General features: G+C 41.5%; 1 protein-coding gene across 1 annotated transcript; it reads right to left on the bottom strand.

Moving 5' to 3' along the window:
* Window positions 1-1,458: 1,458 nt before the first annotated feature.
* LOC122177700 (ICOS ligand-like) lies at window positions 1,459-12,204 on the bottom strand. Its single transcript, XM_042867341.1, has 6 exons — window positions 12,127-12,204; window positions 10,101-10,147; window positions 7,947-8,309; window positions 7,094-7,378; window positions 5,859-6,032; window positions 1,459-3,260 (listed from the first exon to the last, which is right to left on the bottom strand). The coding sequence occupies exons 1-6, from the start codon at window positions 12,138-12,140 to the stop codon at window positions 3,250-3,252; spliced, it is 894 nt and encodes a 297-aa protein (XP_042723275.1). The 5' UTR covers window positions 12,141-12,204; the 3' UTR covers window positions 1,459-3,249.
* Window positions 12,205-12,899: the final 695 nt, after the last annotated feature.

Raw genomic sequence — 12,899 nt, 5'->3', positions numbered from 1 at the left:
TTTTCTGATGTAATATGAGCAGTGAGTAAAAGTGGCTAGAGACATGGTTGTTGAAGTGGAAAAAAGGAAAATATTTTTCAGTCTTCAGCTCACACAAATTAAAAGATTTCAATAAAAAATCTAACTACTCTAAGGATGGATTTAGGTTGCTCAGTAGCAATGTATGTTTTCTCTCGGGGCTTTCCATTTGTGGTTTACCAGCCATCCCACAGTGAAAACCTTTCGCTTTTCTGTGAAAGTCCATTTCTTCGAGTCTTCCCACAGCACAACAGAAGCGATGCTTTTCTGTGCAAGGTGTTTAAGTTGCTTAGGAGGTAGGATTCGTGTGTGCTGGTGACTTTAGCGGAAGGAAATAAAATGATGTTGATGTTCAAGTGCAACACCAGCTTGGGATAGTGAAGCGAGGGTTTTGGTTCTAGAAGTGGGAGTGATCCTTGTATCTTGGCTCTGTTATGGGCTCCTAAGGTGGGTGAGCAAAGGATGTGTCAGCCAGCCCAGGCTTTGTGCTATTTTTGAGCTACTGCACAGCTTTTGCTCCGCTTGTTCAAGGTGTAGAGCAAGATGTAGCAAAAGCTTGCAGAGCTTCTGTGTTTCATCAGTTTCTTCTTATCTGAGGGCTTTGGAAAGGACCACTTGCATGCCTAGAGGAGTTCAGTTGATAGTGCCTTAGCTGAAGCATCGTTCTGTTGTAGCTTGTCTTGACTGTGTTGATAGACTTAGTGAAACATAAAGAAGAATTAATAGGCTTTTATTTATAATATAAACATAGTATGTGATGACAAGCTGTTATTACAGAACTTCCAAGTAACAAACAGCTGTCATCTTGGATTTTCTTGCCTCCAAAAACAGCTGGAAACTTAAACCAGTTGAAAGTATGGATTTTGCAAGAGCAAGCTGTTCTTAGATGTATTCACTATGTGTCATGAAGTAAAGCCAAAAGTAAGAACTTCTCTGATCTAAATTTTCTCAACAGCATACTGTGGAGTGATTGCTAGGTCACCCCTTATATCTCTGAAGCACTATGATTTTTTTGTACTGGTAGAAAACGAAGGAGGAAAATTGTTTTTATAGAAGGCTTCTGTCAGTTACGTTGGCGCTAAAAAGGTTACCCAAAACAACTTCACAGGATAGAGAGTGAGAAAATGGCTCACTGAACCACCAGGAAATGGCTGCCCCTCACATCTGTGCAGGTGGCAGTCACGTTTCAAATGTGTTCGCCAGCTTGCATTCTGTCTTCAGCAAACACTGAATAGATTTTTGCCTGAAGATTAAATATGGGCTCAGAAGATTTCAAACACTTAGATTAATGGACAAGAGATAAGCGAGAAAAAGTGGATGCTTAAGATTAATGACATGCTGTAAGTCTACTTAATCTGAAACATATTGTGAGCTAAATGTCCTGCCTGGTAGGGTATGTTATGGTTGTGAATAGGAATGAAAGATATGGCAAAAATGGAATTAATAAATAAAAGAACAGCTTTTTTATTTTTTTTTTTATGCAATAAAAGAACAGACATTAAAAGTTAACAAATACACAATGCTTTTCTAACATGAATAGACAAAATGTCTTTAAAACATTATCGTACACTGTTACTTGCAGACAGGAGACATGAACAATTATTTAGTTATAGCTTGGACCTTTTTTAAAAATTTTTCTATCCTACTCAAACCGGGGAGTGAGCTCAGATTGCATCAAGTGAGAGCTGTACTTTTCCTTCCCTTGAGTGTCACAAAGGCTGAGCCCATGAGACTCCTACCTAATACAGACAGTGCAGTTAGCCAACTCTGAGCCCACATAGGGGTATTGTTTCAACAGAAGGTGTCACCAAATGGGTTTTGCACAAAGAGAGAAAAAGATAATTTTTTTTGCTTCACTAGGATTTGAAAGCTGATCTTGATTTAAAACAAACAAAGAGAAACTTCCTAACCTGTGGTTGACACTGGACAGCCTTCTCTATATGGAGCTAGGACAAACAAGGCTGTGACTGCAGAAATAGTAGAATTTTAGTCTAGCAACTGCTGCAGGAGTTTTTCCTGGACTCAGTATTAAAATCATTACCACCACCCACCCCAACAGAGAAGGACTAATATTGATTTATTCTCCTTCAAAATTTTAGGCTATCAGTCACACTGTTCACTATCTTCATCTATTTGCTCCAGCTCAGTCGGAGCTGAACAAGTAAGGCAAAGGCAATGGCATGTGGAAGAAAATGCTGTTCTTCACTTTTCTTCCCTTTCTTTCCTTTAGCCATCAACGTGACAAGAACATTCATGGTTAGCATATTGATTGCTTTGCACTCCTTTTTCTTTGGTGAAAGGATGAGACAAGAAGCATTTAAAAAAAAAAATAAATAAATAAAAAAAAAAATCAGTTCAAAACTCTCCCTGGGTGCTGCTGGCCTTAAATAAAGACAAGCTGAATTGAACAGAGCCTGAATATGGATTTCTCGTTTCATCCAGGCAGAGATATGTTGAGGTAACCCTACATCAGAGCACTGTTTTTAATCTGTTTTCCACAGTAAGCACCAGCTTCTGTAGCAAGTTGAAGTCTCCTTTTTGGTAGAATATTCAGTAAAGAATACAATTTTAATATCAAGTGCCTTTTAAAGGAGATTTATTTTTGTTTACACATTCAGTGCCTAACCCAGCCACGGCAAAACCTATTTTATTGGGATCAGGTAAAGATAGTCTAGCTCATTCTGTACGTAATAACATGTAGCTGGTGAAACCAACGACAGAATGTACTGTAGATAGAGAAAGGTGAAAAAAGTTACAAATCTCTCTTCGTAGAAAGTCCTTCAGTTTTCTTTTCCTTCTCATTTTTAGCTGCCTTTTCACATTCAGTAGTCAATGTCAGCGTAAGGAGAAGGAAACAGAACTTCCCATGCTCCTGAAATATGGCCACTTGTACTCAAAACAAATTCCTCAGTGGTGATGGTGAGAGACTCTAGAACAGAGTAGCTAAGTGCGAGGCTCACTGCTCTTCCCCAGCATAAGAGCTCAAAACACTGGCAGCTATCACTGAAAACCATCTGAAGAAGTTAGCAGGTGTTGAGACACAGCTCCTGGTCAGAACAGGAATCCAATGGACTTTGGTTTTTCTTCTGTTGAAGAAGCTTTTTGCCATCAATCTTGGCACACTCTGCAGAAACCTGTCGCTTGTATTACAAGCAATGCTGCTGCTGGGACAAGGGGTGATGCTCCTCTTGATGCACCTCCAGCTGCCTAAGTTGTTGGCAGATGTTCCTATTAGATAGGTGCTGTAAAAACAAAATTACTGATTTTTAGAAAAAAAAAAGTTAAAACAACAACAACAACAAAAGCCCACATAAATAATCATCTCCTAGTGTTATTTTTCCTTTATAATTGGTGGAATGAGCTGAAAAGAAAGAAAGGGATGTCAGTGGCATTTTTGGTTTCTTTTAAGGTAGTCTCAGATAAAGAGATCATGGAATATCCCTAGTTGGTAGGAACCCATAAGAATCATCAAGTCCTACTCTCGGTTCCACACAGGACCATCCAAAAATCAGACGCACTATATGTAGCCTATATGTAGCCAAAAGAAACTAGCTTCCTGAGGCAGCTCTACAGGCAGTGGAGGGATCTCTCTGGACAGCAGTCAGAACAGCAGTTTTGGATCCAGGTCTGAATTTCTCCTGAGTGGAGCATCTTGCCCCACCAACTACAATGCACAGCTGGGGAGACTAAATCCTATGGAGATGAAGTTAGGCTTCTTTGCATCTTCCTCCCATTTCCAAAATCTTTTTCTTTCTAATAGCAGCTAGTCTCAGTAGATGATTCTTGTTCTTGCAGTATTTAGGATTCCACCTCCCAAAGCAATCTGATCTTCATAGTCAAATCACCAGTAGCAGAAACATTCCAGTGTTGAAAAGCAGAATGCCATGGCAGAGCTTCCTGGTGGGTGCAACCTCTGCAGTGCCTTACTCCCTATCACACAGTGTGCTTGAAAATCTCTGGTGACAGCTGAATTGAGATGGAATTTCTCCAAGAGACAATCTTCTTGCCCCAGTGACGCACCAGGTACTTCTAGGATATTTATCATGTTTTCTTTGTTGTTTAAAGAAAAAAAGAAAAAAAAAAAGGCCAACAGCATGCTTGTGCTGATGGAGACTTGGTAGCCTGTTGCAGTGCTCAACTATTTCCCTTAGGGAAGCTGTTTTCCTAACATGCATTTTAAATCTTCTTTGTTTAAATCCATTGTGCCTGAAAGCATGTTGACCATGGAGTTAGGACAATAAATAAATTGTCCTCTGTAAAGACTCTCCAAAGAAGATTGTTATTTTGTCTGTATGTTATTGTTTAGAGGGGAAAAGGCAAGGACAACCAATTTTTTCATCAGTGATCATTTCTCTGGTTTTGGTCTAAGTTGTCTCCAAATTGGGATGACCAAAAGACTTAGCACCCTTTCCCTTCAATGTCTTCCACAGCTCTGTTGGCAGAAAATTGCCCTTGGAGGTGTGACAGATTCTGATAGTAAGAAAATATAAAAGCTGCTGTCCCACCTCCTCTTCCACAAACAGTACAGAGTTGTGCCAAGGAAAATACAGTGTTTACAAAGTGTCTTCATTTTGTTTTTATTAAACAAATTTTGCTATAGCAGCTTTCAATATAAAATAAATATTTACTTTTATTTATGTCAGGGTTTTTCTAGGTACGGGTAAGCCCAGAAACCTAATTGCGTAGGACCTGGTATAAGTCAGAGGAGGAAAAGGTTGATGTTTAACAAGCTGCTAGGATTTATGCTAATGCAACACATAGGAATGAAGAAGAAATTGTTTCTTATCTGAAGAGATATAAGTAATCCTTCTTTCTACATGACCTTCTGTGGGAAACAGTGCAGTGTCTGTTGATATTTAGCAAACACAGCTTTTGTGAATCAGATTGTGATTGCATGATGGGCCTGCAAAACAACTGACCATTGATCCAGTTTGCACGACTACAACATTAGTTCTTGACATTTTTCTTTTTAAGGGTTATTTTGCTTCTGCTGGATACTATCAATTGGTGCATTCACTGCATCTGCTAATGCAGACTATGCTTTCTATTGTTTCAAATATTACAAGCTTTGGTAGAACCACAGTATTTTGTGTCTGTTCTGTAAAGACAATGGTCTTTTGGTTTCACCAAAAATTACCAAATTAATAGGCAAATATTTTATGCCCTTTGTGCACTCACTAGTTGGCTGTGCTGAGCTTGTTTTTCCAAATGTCTTGGATTTTTCAATTTTTTTTTTAACCCCTGCTATATATAATGAATTGTTAAACACGCTGTCATCTTGATTATGAAAATGTTGAAAGTCTGAACCTTGTTTTTCCTTGGAAATGAGTGCTTAGTATTTATTTGTTTGTTTTAATTGGCTGTGTACAGGCTCAAGTTCATAGACATAAAGTAAATTATCTGTCTGTGTAGCTAAGCAAAAGACTTTCAAGGATATGCCTAGCAAAGCAGGGAGCAACCCTTTTATCATGGGTATTGACATGATCAGTGGTCGTTGTTATCTGGGCGTGAGGAATTGGCATTTAAAACAATTTGTCAAGTTTTGCCACAGTATCTGCACAGCAGTTACAAAGTTGAGGGGGAGGGTAGTAAATGCTCACTGGACAGCAAAGTGGGCTGCATGCTCTATTTCCTTACAGTCTAGGTCATTGTTTCAGCAAGGATAGATTTTTGGGCTTGAACTCCACTGCTCCATGTTTTGGAAAAGAGTTGCACAGCTCAACTTTCTGAAGGAAGAACGTGGCCTCTACCAGCTCCTGCAGGAGCTGGGCAAGAGCTTTTCCCCACTTCACCCAGGTCTTCCCTGAAGGTTTAGTCAGACAAATAAAGGGCCTCATTACCTGTGTATGACACTAGTTGAGAGGATCTCCGTCTCCGCAGCCAGCAGATTAACACAGTCAGAAAAGCCATCAGAATAACAACTGACACAACTGCAGCTGCATGAGCACCTTGTCCGCTTTTTGCTGGGTCTTTATGACTTCCTGTGCTGGAATCATTGGTTGGTCTAGATTTGTCTGTGTCAAGAATAAAATAGAAAAAGGATGCAATAAGTTGTAAACTTGCTCATTTCATATCAGGCAACGATGTGACTATGTCTTACACACATACACACAAAAAAAAACAACCCTGAGGGACTAATTATTTGTGTTATTCTTCTCACTGTGGTTATGAAGGTATTCCTTTTGAGCAAGGCCCATCTCTATCTTAGACAACTTGTTAATATAATCATACAGTGCCACTTCATCCCCCCATTGTCATCATATTGCACACCTTCTTCATTTTCATTCTTCTTTCCTGCCAATCTCAGGATACGGCATGCTAGAGCTGAGAAAGAAGGTGGTGGGAGCCAGAACTAAGAACTGCAAGGAGATTGAACAGCCACCTCAGGAGAAGTTCTACCACTGCAAATAGTTTATCTCAGTAGCATAGCTACTCAGGGACTGTGACATTCACTATTGATCTTGTAGCTGTAACTTTTTTAGAGCTTTTGTTTTTTAATAGTTTTCAAATTTTGTGAAAAATAGTGCCTAAATACTTGTGTTCCTCCTATTGGTTGCTAACGTCAGCTGTAAATAGCCTATTGCACTTGCGATACTAGAAGTGTTGTTCTATTGGGGTAATGGTAACTGTTAGCTACAGGTCTCCTTTAAGCAGTGCATTGAGTTGAGTTTTGGAGACTGAAAGCAGAACTTCAAAACTAGACAAAGCACAAAGCAAATATGAGTGCTACAAAGCCATCAGACAGAGAGTTCAGGTATTTCAGATCAACTGCATGGTAATATTTGAAGAGTAATCTAATGCAAGGAACCCAAAGGTAGAGTCTAGTGACTGCCTTGAAAAATAGAGCTACTCAGTACTATTGTCAGGACATACTCAATGGGGTGCTAGGTTTATTTTTGAAGAATAAATTCTATAGCTAAGAAGATAGGGAAAAACTGAGCTTTCTCAGTGTTTTTTTTTTTTTGGAACTACTGCATTTTTTTTTATGCCCTTGTTAGTGCATCTTTACAGACAGAGCCATGCTGATTGATATATCAGCTATTTATAAAACAGGAGTTGTGACAGAGGAACTTACAGTTGGCTGATGTGTTTTCCTGCAGTATTTTATTTTCTATGAAGCACTCTATTTGCATATCAGAAGTTGCTTTAACCTTCAGTGTGCTCAAAACACTGTAAGTGCCGTTGGGATGTTGGGTGATATTAAAACCTGACTGAGACAGGCGTGTGTTGTCTGTTCTATTTATCCAATAAACATTTGGTTCAGGGTATCCATTGTCAGATCTGCAGATGAAAGTCACCTCTTCTCCAGTGTTGTTACTGTTTCTTATAGGCCCACTGAGTATTGGTTGGCTGTAACTAGCTGGAGAGAAAGGGAAAAGGAAATGACTGTCACAACTTTGAGATGTATTGGAAATATAGAATCTTGACATGAATTCTGGATCAGAAGCTCTGGGTTACGTGAGACCCTCACAACTTGAAAGGAAAACATTTGTCGGGCTTGGTACATAAGCCAAAGTACTGTGAGAACTGCTGGGAGGGCAGAAAGCTGATGCCAATTTCAAAGGATGAAAGCAAGTTTCTAAACTACCGTGACCCAATTATCTGTTAGTGCATACTGATGACATATTTATCAATTTCAGAATAATGACTGTATGGTATATTAATGACAAGTTGAGAAGAAACAAGCGAACAACACTGGATAAATGGTTGTTACAACTGTAGATTCTCTATCTGTAACATTTAAAATAAGTAAATTTCATTCCTGCAAAGTATTGAAGTAGAAAATAGAATATCCCAAGGTGGAAGGGACCCACAAAAGATACGTTTCCAACATTAGTACGTGCTTAAAGACACTATGAAAATGGCACTAACTAAAACCACTAGAATTAGAATTTGGGCAAGCACATGCAAGCAGTAACAGTTCTTACCTGCTAGGCTTAGAACCACTTGCTCCTGGTGAATCACTCTGGTGTATTCAATTGTCTGCATCACTACACATCGGTATGTACGTTCATCGCTCTTTCTGACATTAAATAGTAGTAGAGAAAAATTGCCATCTCCTAGTTTATCCCATAATAACTGAGTCCTGTTTTTAAACTGACTGCATTGCAGACTTTCATTGTCTTGACCAGAGATCAGTGCATGTACTACTGAACATGGCTCTGTATCTTCATCATCAGCTATTTGCCAGTATACTCGCAGACTGTCTAAGCTGAATTCTCTTCCTGGATAAATGCAACTCAGTGTAACGTTGTCCCCAGGTTTACTGATGATCTTCTCCAGCGCAGTAACTGCAAAAATAAAAAGAAGGAGAATAAGGGGAATTTGCATGAAAAAAAGTTTTTTTTTTTTTTAATGTACATTCTACCACAATTGGACTCAAAAGGGAATGGCCTCATGTTGTACCAGGGTAGGCTCGGATTGCATATTAGGAAATATTTCTTATCTGAAAGATTGGTGATGCAGTGGCACAGGCTGCCCAGGAAGGTGGTGGAGTCACCATCCCTGGAGGTGTTCAAGAGCCGTATGGATGTGGCACTGAGGGACGTGGGCAGTGGGCACAGTGGCAGCAGACAGATGAGAGGACTAGATGATCTTAGTGGTCTTTTCCAACATTAATGATTTAATGATTCAGTGACTCCAGTATTTGTATTCTAACAAGTGATGATGCTCACTTCAGTTGGTCCTTCTTGACCTGCTCCTCTTCATCAGTGGCTAATTCTATGTGTCTATTTGCCTATGTATTTTCCAAAGGGACCTTTTACAGTATGAAGCATTCTGCTTATTTATTCCTCCACGGTCAACTAGTCTAATTGTTCCCAGCCCCATGGCTGGAGGACAGTCAGACTAAACTGGCTGCAGACACATACTCAAATCCAAGTGCATCAATAGTCACTTTGTTTGAATAAGAAAAATGCTGTAGGGAAATCATAAGGACTGGAAATACAGATAAGAGAGTGCTACTGCCATTTTTAGAACAAAATAAAAAAGGCAGGTGAAAAAAAAAAACCAACAAACAACCAGGTGTGTCTCAAAGCAGGCATATCTGTACTGTTAACATTTTTTATTACCTACAGGCGTCACCCTCTGAACAAATAAACTACCATGACCAATATACAGCTAGTGACATGTCCATTAGACACAGCCCCTGAGAGCCACCTGAGATAGGCAGTACCATATTTGGTTCTCAGTGCACTTTTCCAGGCCTCTAGTAGGATAGACGAAGCCTCTTCTTCTGGTGAGTAAGTGGTTTCAGAATGAGCTCACCCACTTCTGAAGTGTTGGGCATCTGGCTTAAAAACAGTGTGGGGAGGAAAGCTGTGTCTGCTTCCAGGCCCATGACCTTTCCTGGGCACAGGGAGAAGCAGCAGGGTTGAATAGCAGCAGGGATGTTTCTCAGACCTGGGGAAACTCCTTGAAGCAGTGGGAAAAGCGATGCTGCAAAAAGCATTGCCTGGAGGCACCTCCTTTACTGGTCTTCTATAGGATGGGTCAGCCAGCATTCACTGAGACAAACTGGTACAGTTTGTCCTGTTTTGGGGGACACGGAGTTTCCTTGATGGCATTACATGCTTCCTAGTCATTAAGAAAGAATGGAGAGACATCTCTAGAAATACTTAAATATCACCAGGTGACGTCCTTTAACCTTATCTTTATTCTGAAAGTGAAGTTTAGAAGTGTAGTAGATGATGTGCTAATTCTGGGCACTCGACACAGTAATGGATAATTAAGGCATATTATGAGTACTGACTTGATGCAAGTACATGAGATTGGTTATCAACATCCACTTCTAAGGACTTCTGTTGGTGCTTAGACATAAATAAGTGGGGATGTCTGTGAAGCAAGCAGAGCAATTTGAGTAAAACTGCTAGTCTGTAGGAACTGCTAGTTCCTTGCTAGTCTGTATATGGAAACAGGCAGAAACTGATCTTCATTCCCTGATGTGTACCACAGGAACATCTCATTGAGGAATTCTCATGAGTTTGCTGAAAACATGCAGGTGTTTAAATTGTAATTCGCCTATTTGGCCAAAAACTTCGAAGAGGGGCAAATTCATTTTAACTGAAGGGTTCTCAACTTACCAGCTCTCAGGATGTGAAGGAACAGTAACAGAAATCCGTAACTAAAACTAAAAGAAAACAGAAATGTTACAAAATAGGTGTTAGTTTCTGGATTGTTTACACAAATGATAAGCATAATATTGATTGTTTCAGGAGTGTAGAAGTAGATAAATAAAGTAACAATGACAATTATGCAAATTCCCCTTAAAGTATTTGCATTTTTGACAGCTGCCAAACTTCTTGCAAACAGCACAACCAGGGCTGGGTGGCTGAAGCCACAAATAGAAGCAAAATGCACTGATATTGGAATCCAGAGCAGAATAGCTGATGTTATGCCCATCTTATCTGCTGAAGGCAAACCACCCAGATGGACAGGAAGCCCCACTATCCCTGGGCTGTACCCCGGTCGCTGGAAGGTGAGCAGCTGTGCAGGCTGAGTTTTGGGTCAGAGCCTTGCATCCTGTTGTTTGGAGTTATGATCCTGCAAGCAGCAGTATGTTTTCTGCCCTCAATCAAACATGTAAACAGGAAACAGTGATAGTGTGGAGTCATTCAAAGGTTTCGATGGAAAGCGCTTGGTGTGTTCTATTACTTTGGAGAAGTAAACAATGAGGGACCTCCCCAGCAGAGTTGCACCTGATAGTTGATAAAAGAAAACCCAGTTTCACTTACCTATAAAGCCTGAGTAATCTCATGCTCTCCTAATAAGGCTTTGAGAAAGGTGGAAGTGTAGCACTCAGTTTAGCAAATCTGCAGTCAGCCAGAAGTGCAAGTCTCCCACGTGTGTATAACTAAATACTGCACGGAGGCAGCTTTGCTTGCGTTCCTGGCAGCAACTTTGGGTGTGTGTGGTTTCACGCTACATTTTTGCTGTATTCATCCTCTGCAGTAGATACATGTGTATCTTGTGCCAAGCTTGTAAATGTCTGCCTCAAAGCTCACCTGAGTGTGTTTCTTAATCCTGGGTTGTATTTGTTTTGCTGTTCCCCACCCAAGTTAGAAATTCTGGATGTAGCAAGTCATCTGCATTAAATGGAAAACGGCAATTGATCGCTCGTTGTGGGACTCCGCAGGGAGTTTCCCATAGGAGGCATTTGCAGATATCAATGAATTCTTAGTTAATCAGCCAGAATCCACTTTTTAATACATACGAGCAAATCTCATTTGTTGTTTCAGTAGATTATGCCACATATACTGTTGGACAGACCTACGGATGCTCATTCTCTGAGGACTTTGCAGCTGTGGCTGTGTGGGCTGTTTCAGCCCATCTTCCCCTTAATGCCAAGCTTCTGCTGGAACGGGGAGGCGCTCTTGCCTGCGGAGAGCAGTGAAATCTCTCTTTGCACTGTGTGTATGTGCAGCTCATGTGTTCAACACACTAACCCCTTAGCATCACTCTTTTTAAAAAATTATTATTGTTTTAAGGATAGTGCAGGAGTAGTGTAGGAGTTTTCTTCTTTTTTTTCCCCACACCTTCTTCTTTTACTACTCTTTTTTTAATATCATGCGAAATGGGAGAAAGTTGTACTTCCTCTTTCAAGCATTCTTGCTCAGTAAGTTAACTCTTTCTACCAGCATCTCAGCTTTTTCATGAGCTACTTATTCTGTAGTCAAAAGTCAGTGCTGTTCTGGTACAAAATAGCCCGATAAAAGCTGACCTCATGCTTGCAATAATGACTTCAGGCTTTTGTTCCATATGTATGCTTTACAGCTTTATCCCCTCTGTTGCACCAAAATCTCTTTTCCTCTTGCTCTCGTTGATATACGGACTGTCTGTGACGCTTTGCTGCTCTCCCACTGTTCAGACAGCACCAAGCCATGCCATCGAAGCCACTGGCCCCTCTCCCATTCATCGCTCCGTAAAAAACTGAATGCAGCTCGGGCACGCGATGGGCTGACAGCCCACACACCGCTCTCCCCATCGGGTTGCGGAGCGGCTCGGAGATACCCGGCTCCCCAATTCCCCGAGCCCCCTCAGTCACTCTCGCTTTGCTGAGGACCCCCGCGAGGTTCCCGCCCCCGGCCGCCCGCTCTCCCGCTTACTCACCCGCGCCGCCTCATCGCTGCAGCTGGCTGAGCTGCGCTATGCCTTGCCGGATAGCCCGGGTCAGGCCATTCCGCTTTCCCCTCCTCCGCCGGGGATTTCCGCCTGCCGCGGGGCTGGGACTGGCTGAGGCCAGCCCAAGGCTCGGGGCATTGCCCTCCCCGCCGCTTCGGAGCTGGAGCTGGAGGTGGGAAGGGAGCGGGGGGAGCCCCGTCCGGGTGGAGTTGGGACAGGTTGTGCAATCTTGCCAGCCGATGGAAAGCTGTCCTGGTTGCTGGGGCTCGGCTGCCAAATGACGTTTCAAAATGACTTTCAAGAGAGATTAGGTTTATTCTTGGTAGGGTTGGACTGATGATCTTAGAGGTCTAATTAGTAAATGACCGTAAGCAATATTTGAGGTGGCACATGATCATGCTTAGAAGGTGGAAGATCTAAGTTGGCTTTGAAAGCTCTCTGATAAAGGTGTTGTAGCTGTAGCTGTTTGAAAGCCACTGTTCCCATTCAACACATTTGGCATCTGGCTCCATCTCAGTGCCGGTGTTTGGTGTGTTTGCTGTGAGCCTCCTGCCAGCTGGGCCACCTTTGCACTCTCCTGTCACCCCCGTGACACATGGCACAAAGCTCTGTGCTGCGAATGCATGCTTCAGTGTTGGTCACAAAAAATGATCGCTGCATTAATATTTGTTTGGTTTTGGTCTTCGAGTCGCCCTGGGAACACCAAATATTTTGTCCATGAAGACAAAGAAACTCCAGTATTAGGCAAGACTGCAGACCTA

The sequence above is a fragment of the Lagopus leucura genome, unplaced genomic scaffold (genome assembly GCF_019238085.1).
Source record: "Lagopus leucura isolate 7727_CA_CO unplaced genomic scaffold, USGS_WTPT01 Super-Scaffold_100001, whole genome shotgun sequence".
NCBI classification, from domain to species: Eukaryota; Metazoa; Chordata; class Aves; order Galliformes; family Phasianidae; genus Lagopus; species Lagopus leucura.
The sequence above is the reverse complement of the archived record's forward strand: the minus strand, read 5'-3'. Positions and strand labels throughout refer to the sequence as shown.

Bases quoted from the DNA above. Each gene is read 5' to 3' on its own strand.
- LOC122177700 (XM_042867341.1), bottom strand. The intron at 7,379-7,946 runs GTAAGAACTGTT...CTTTCTCTCCAG, and splicing joins AGTGGTTCTAAGCCTAGCAG to CTAGTTACAGCCAACCAATA. The intron at 6,033-7,093 runs GTAAGTTCCTCT...TTCTTGACACAG, and splicing joins GGAAAACACATCAGCCAACT to ACAAATCTAGACCAACCAAT.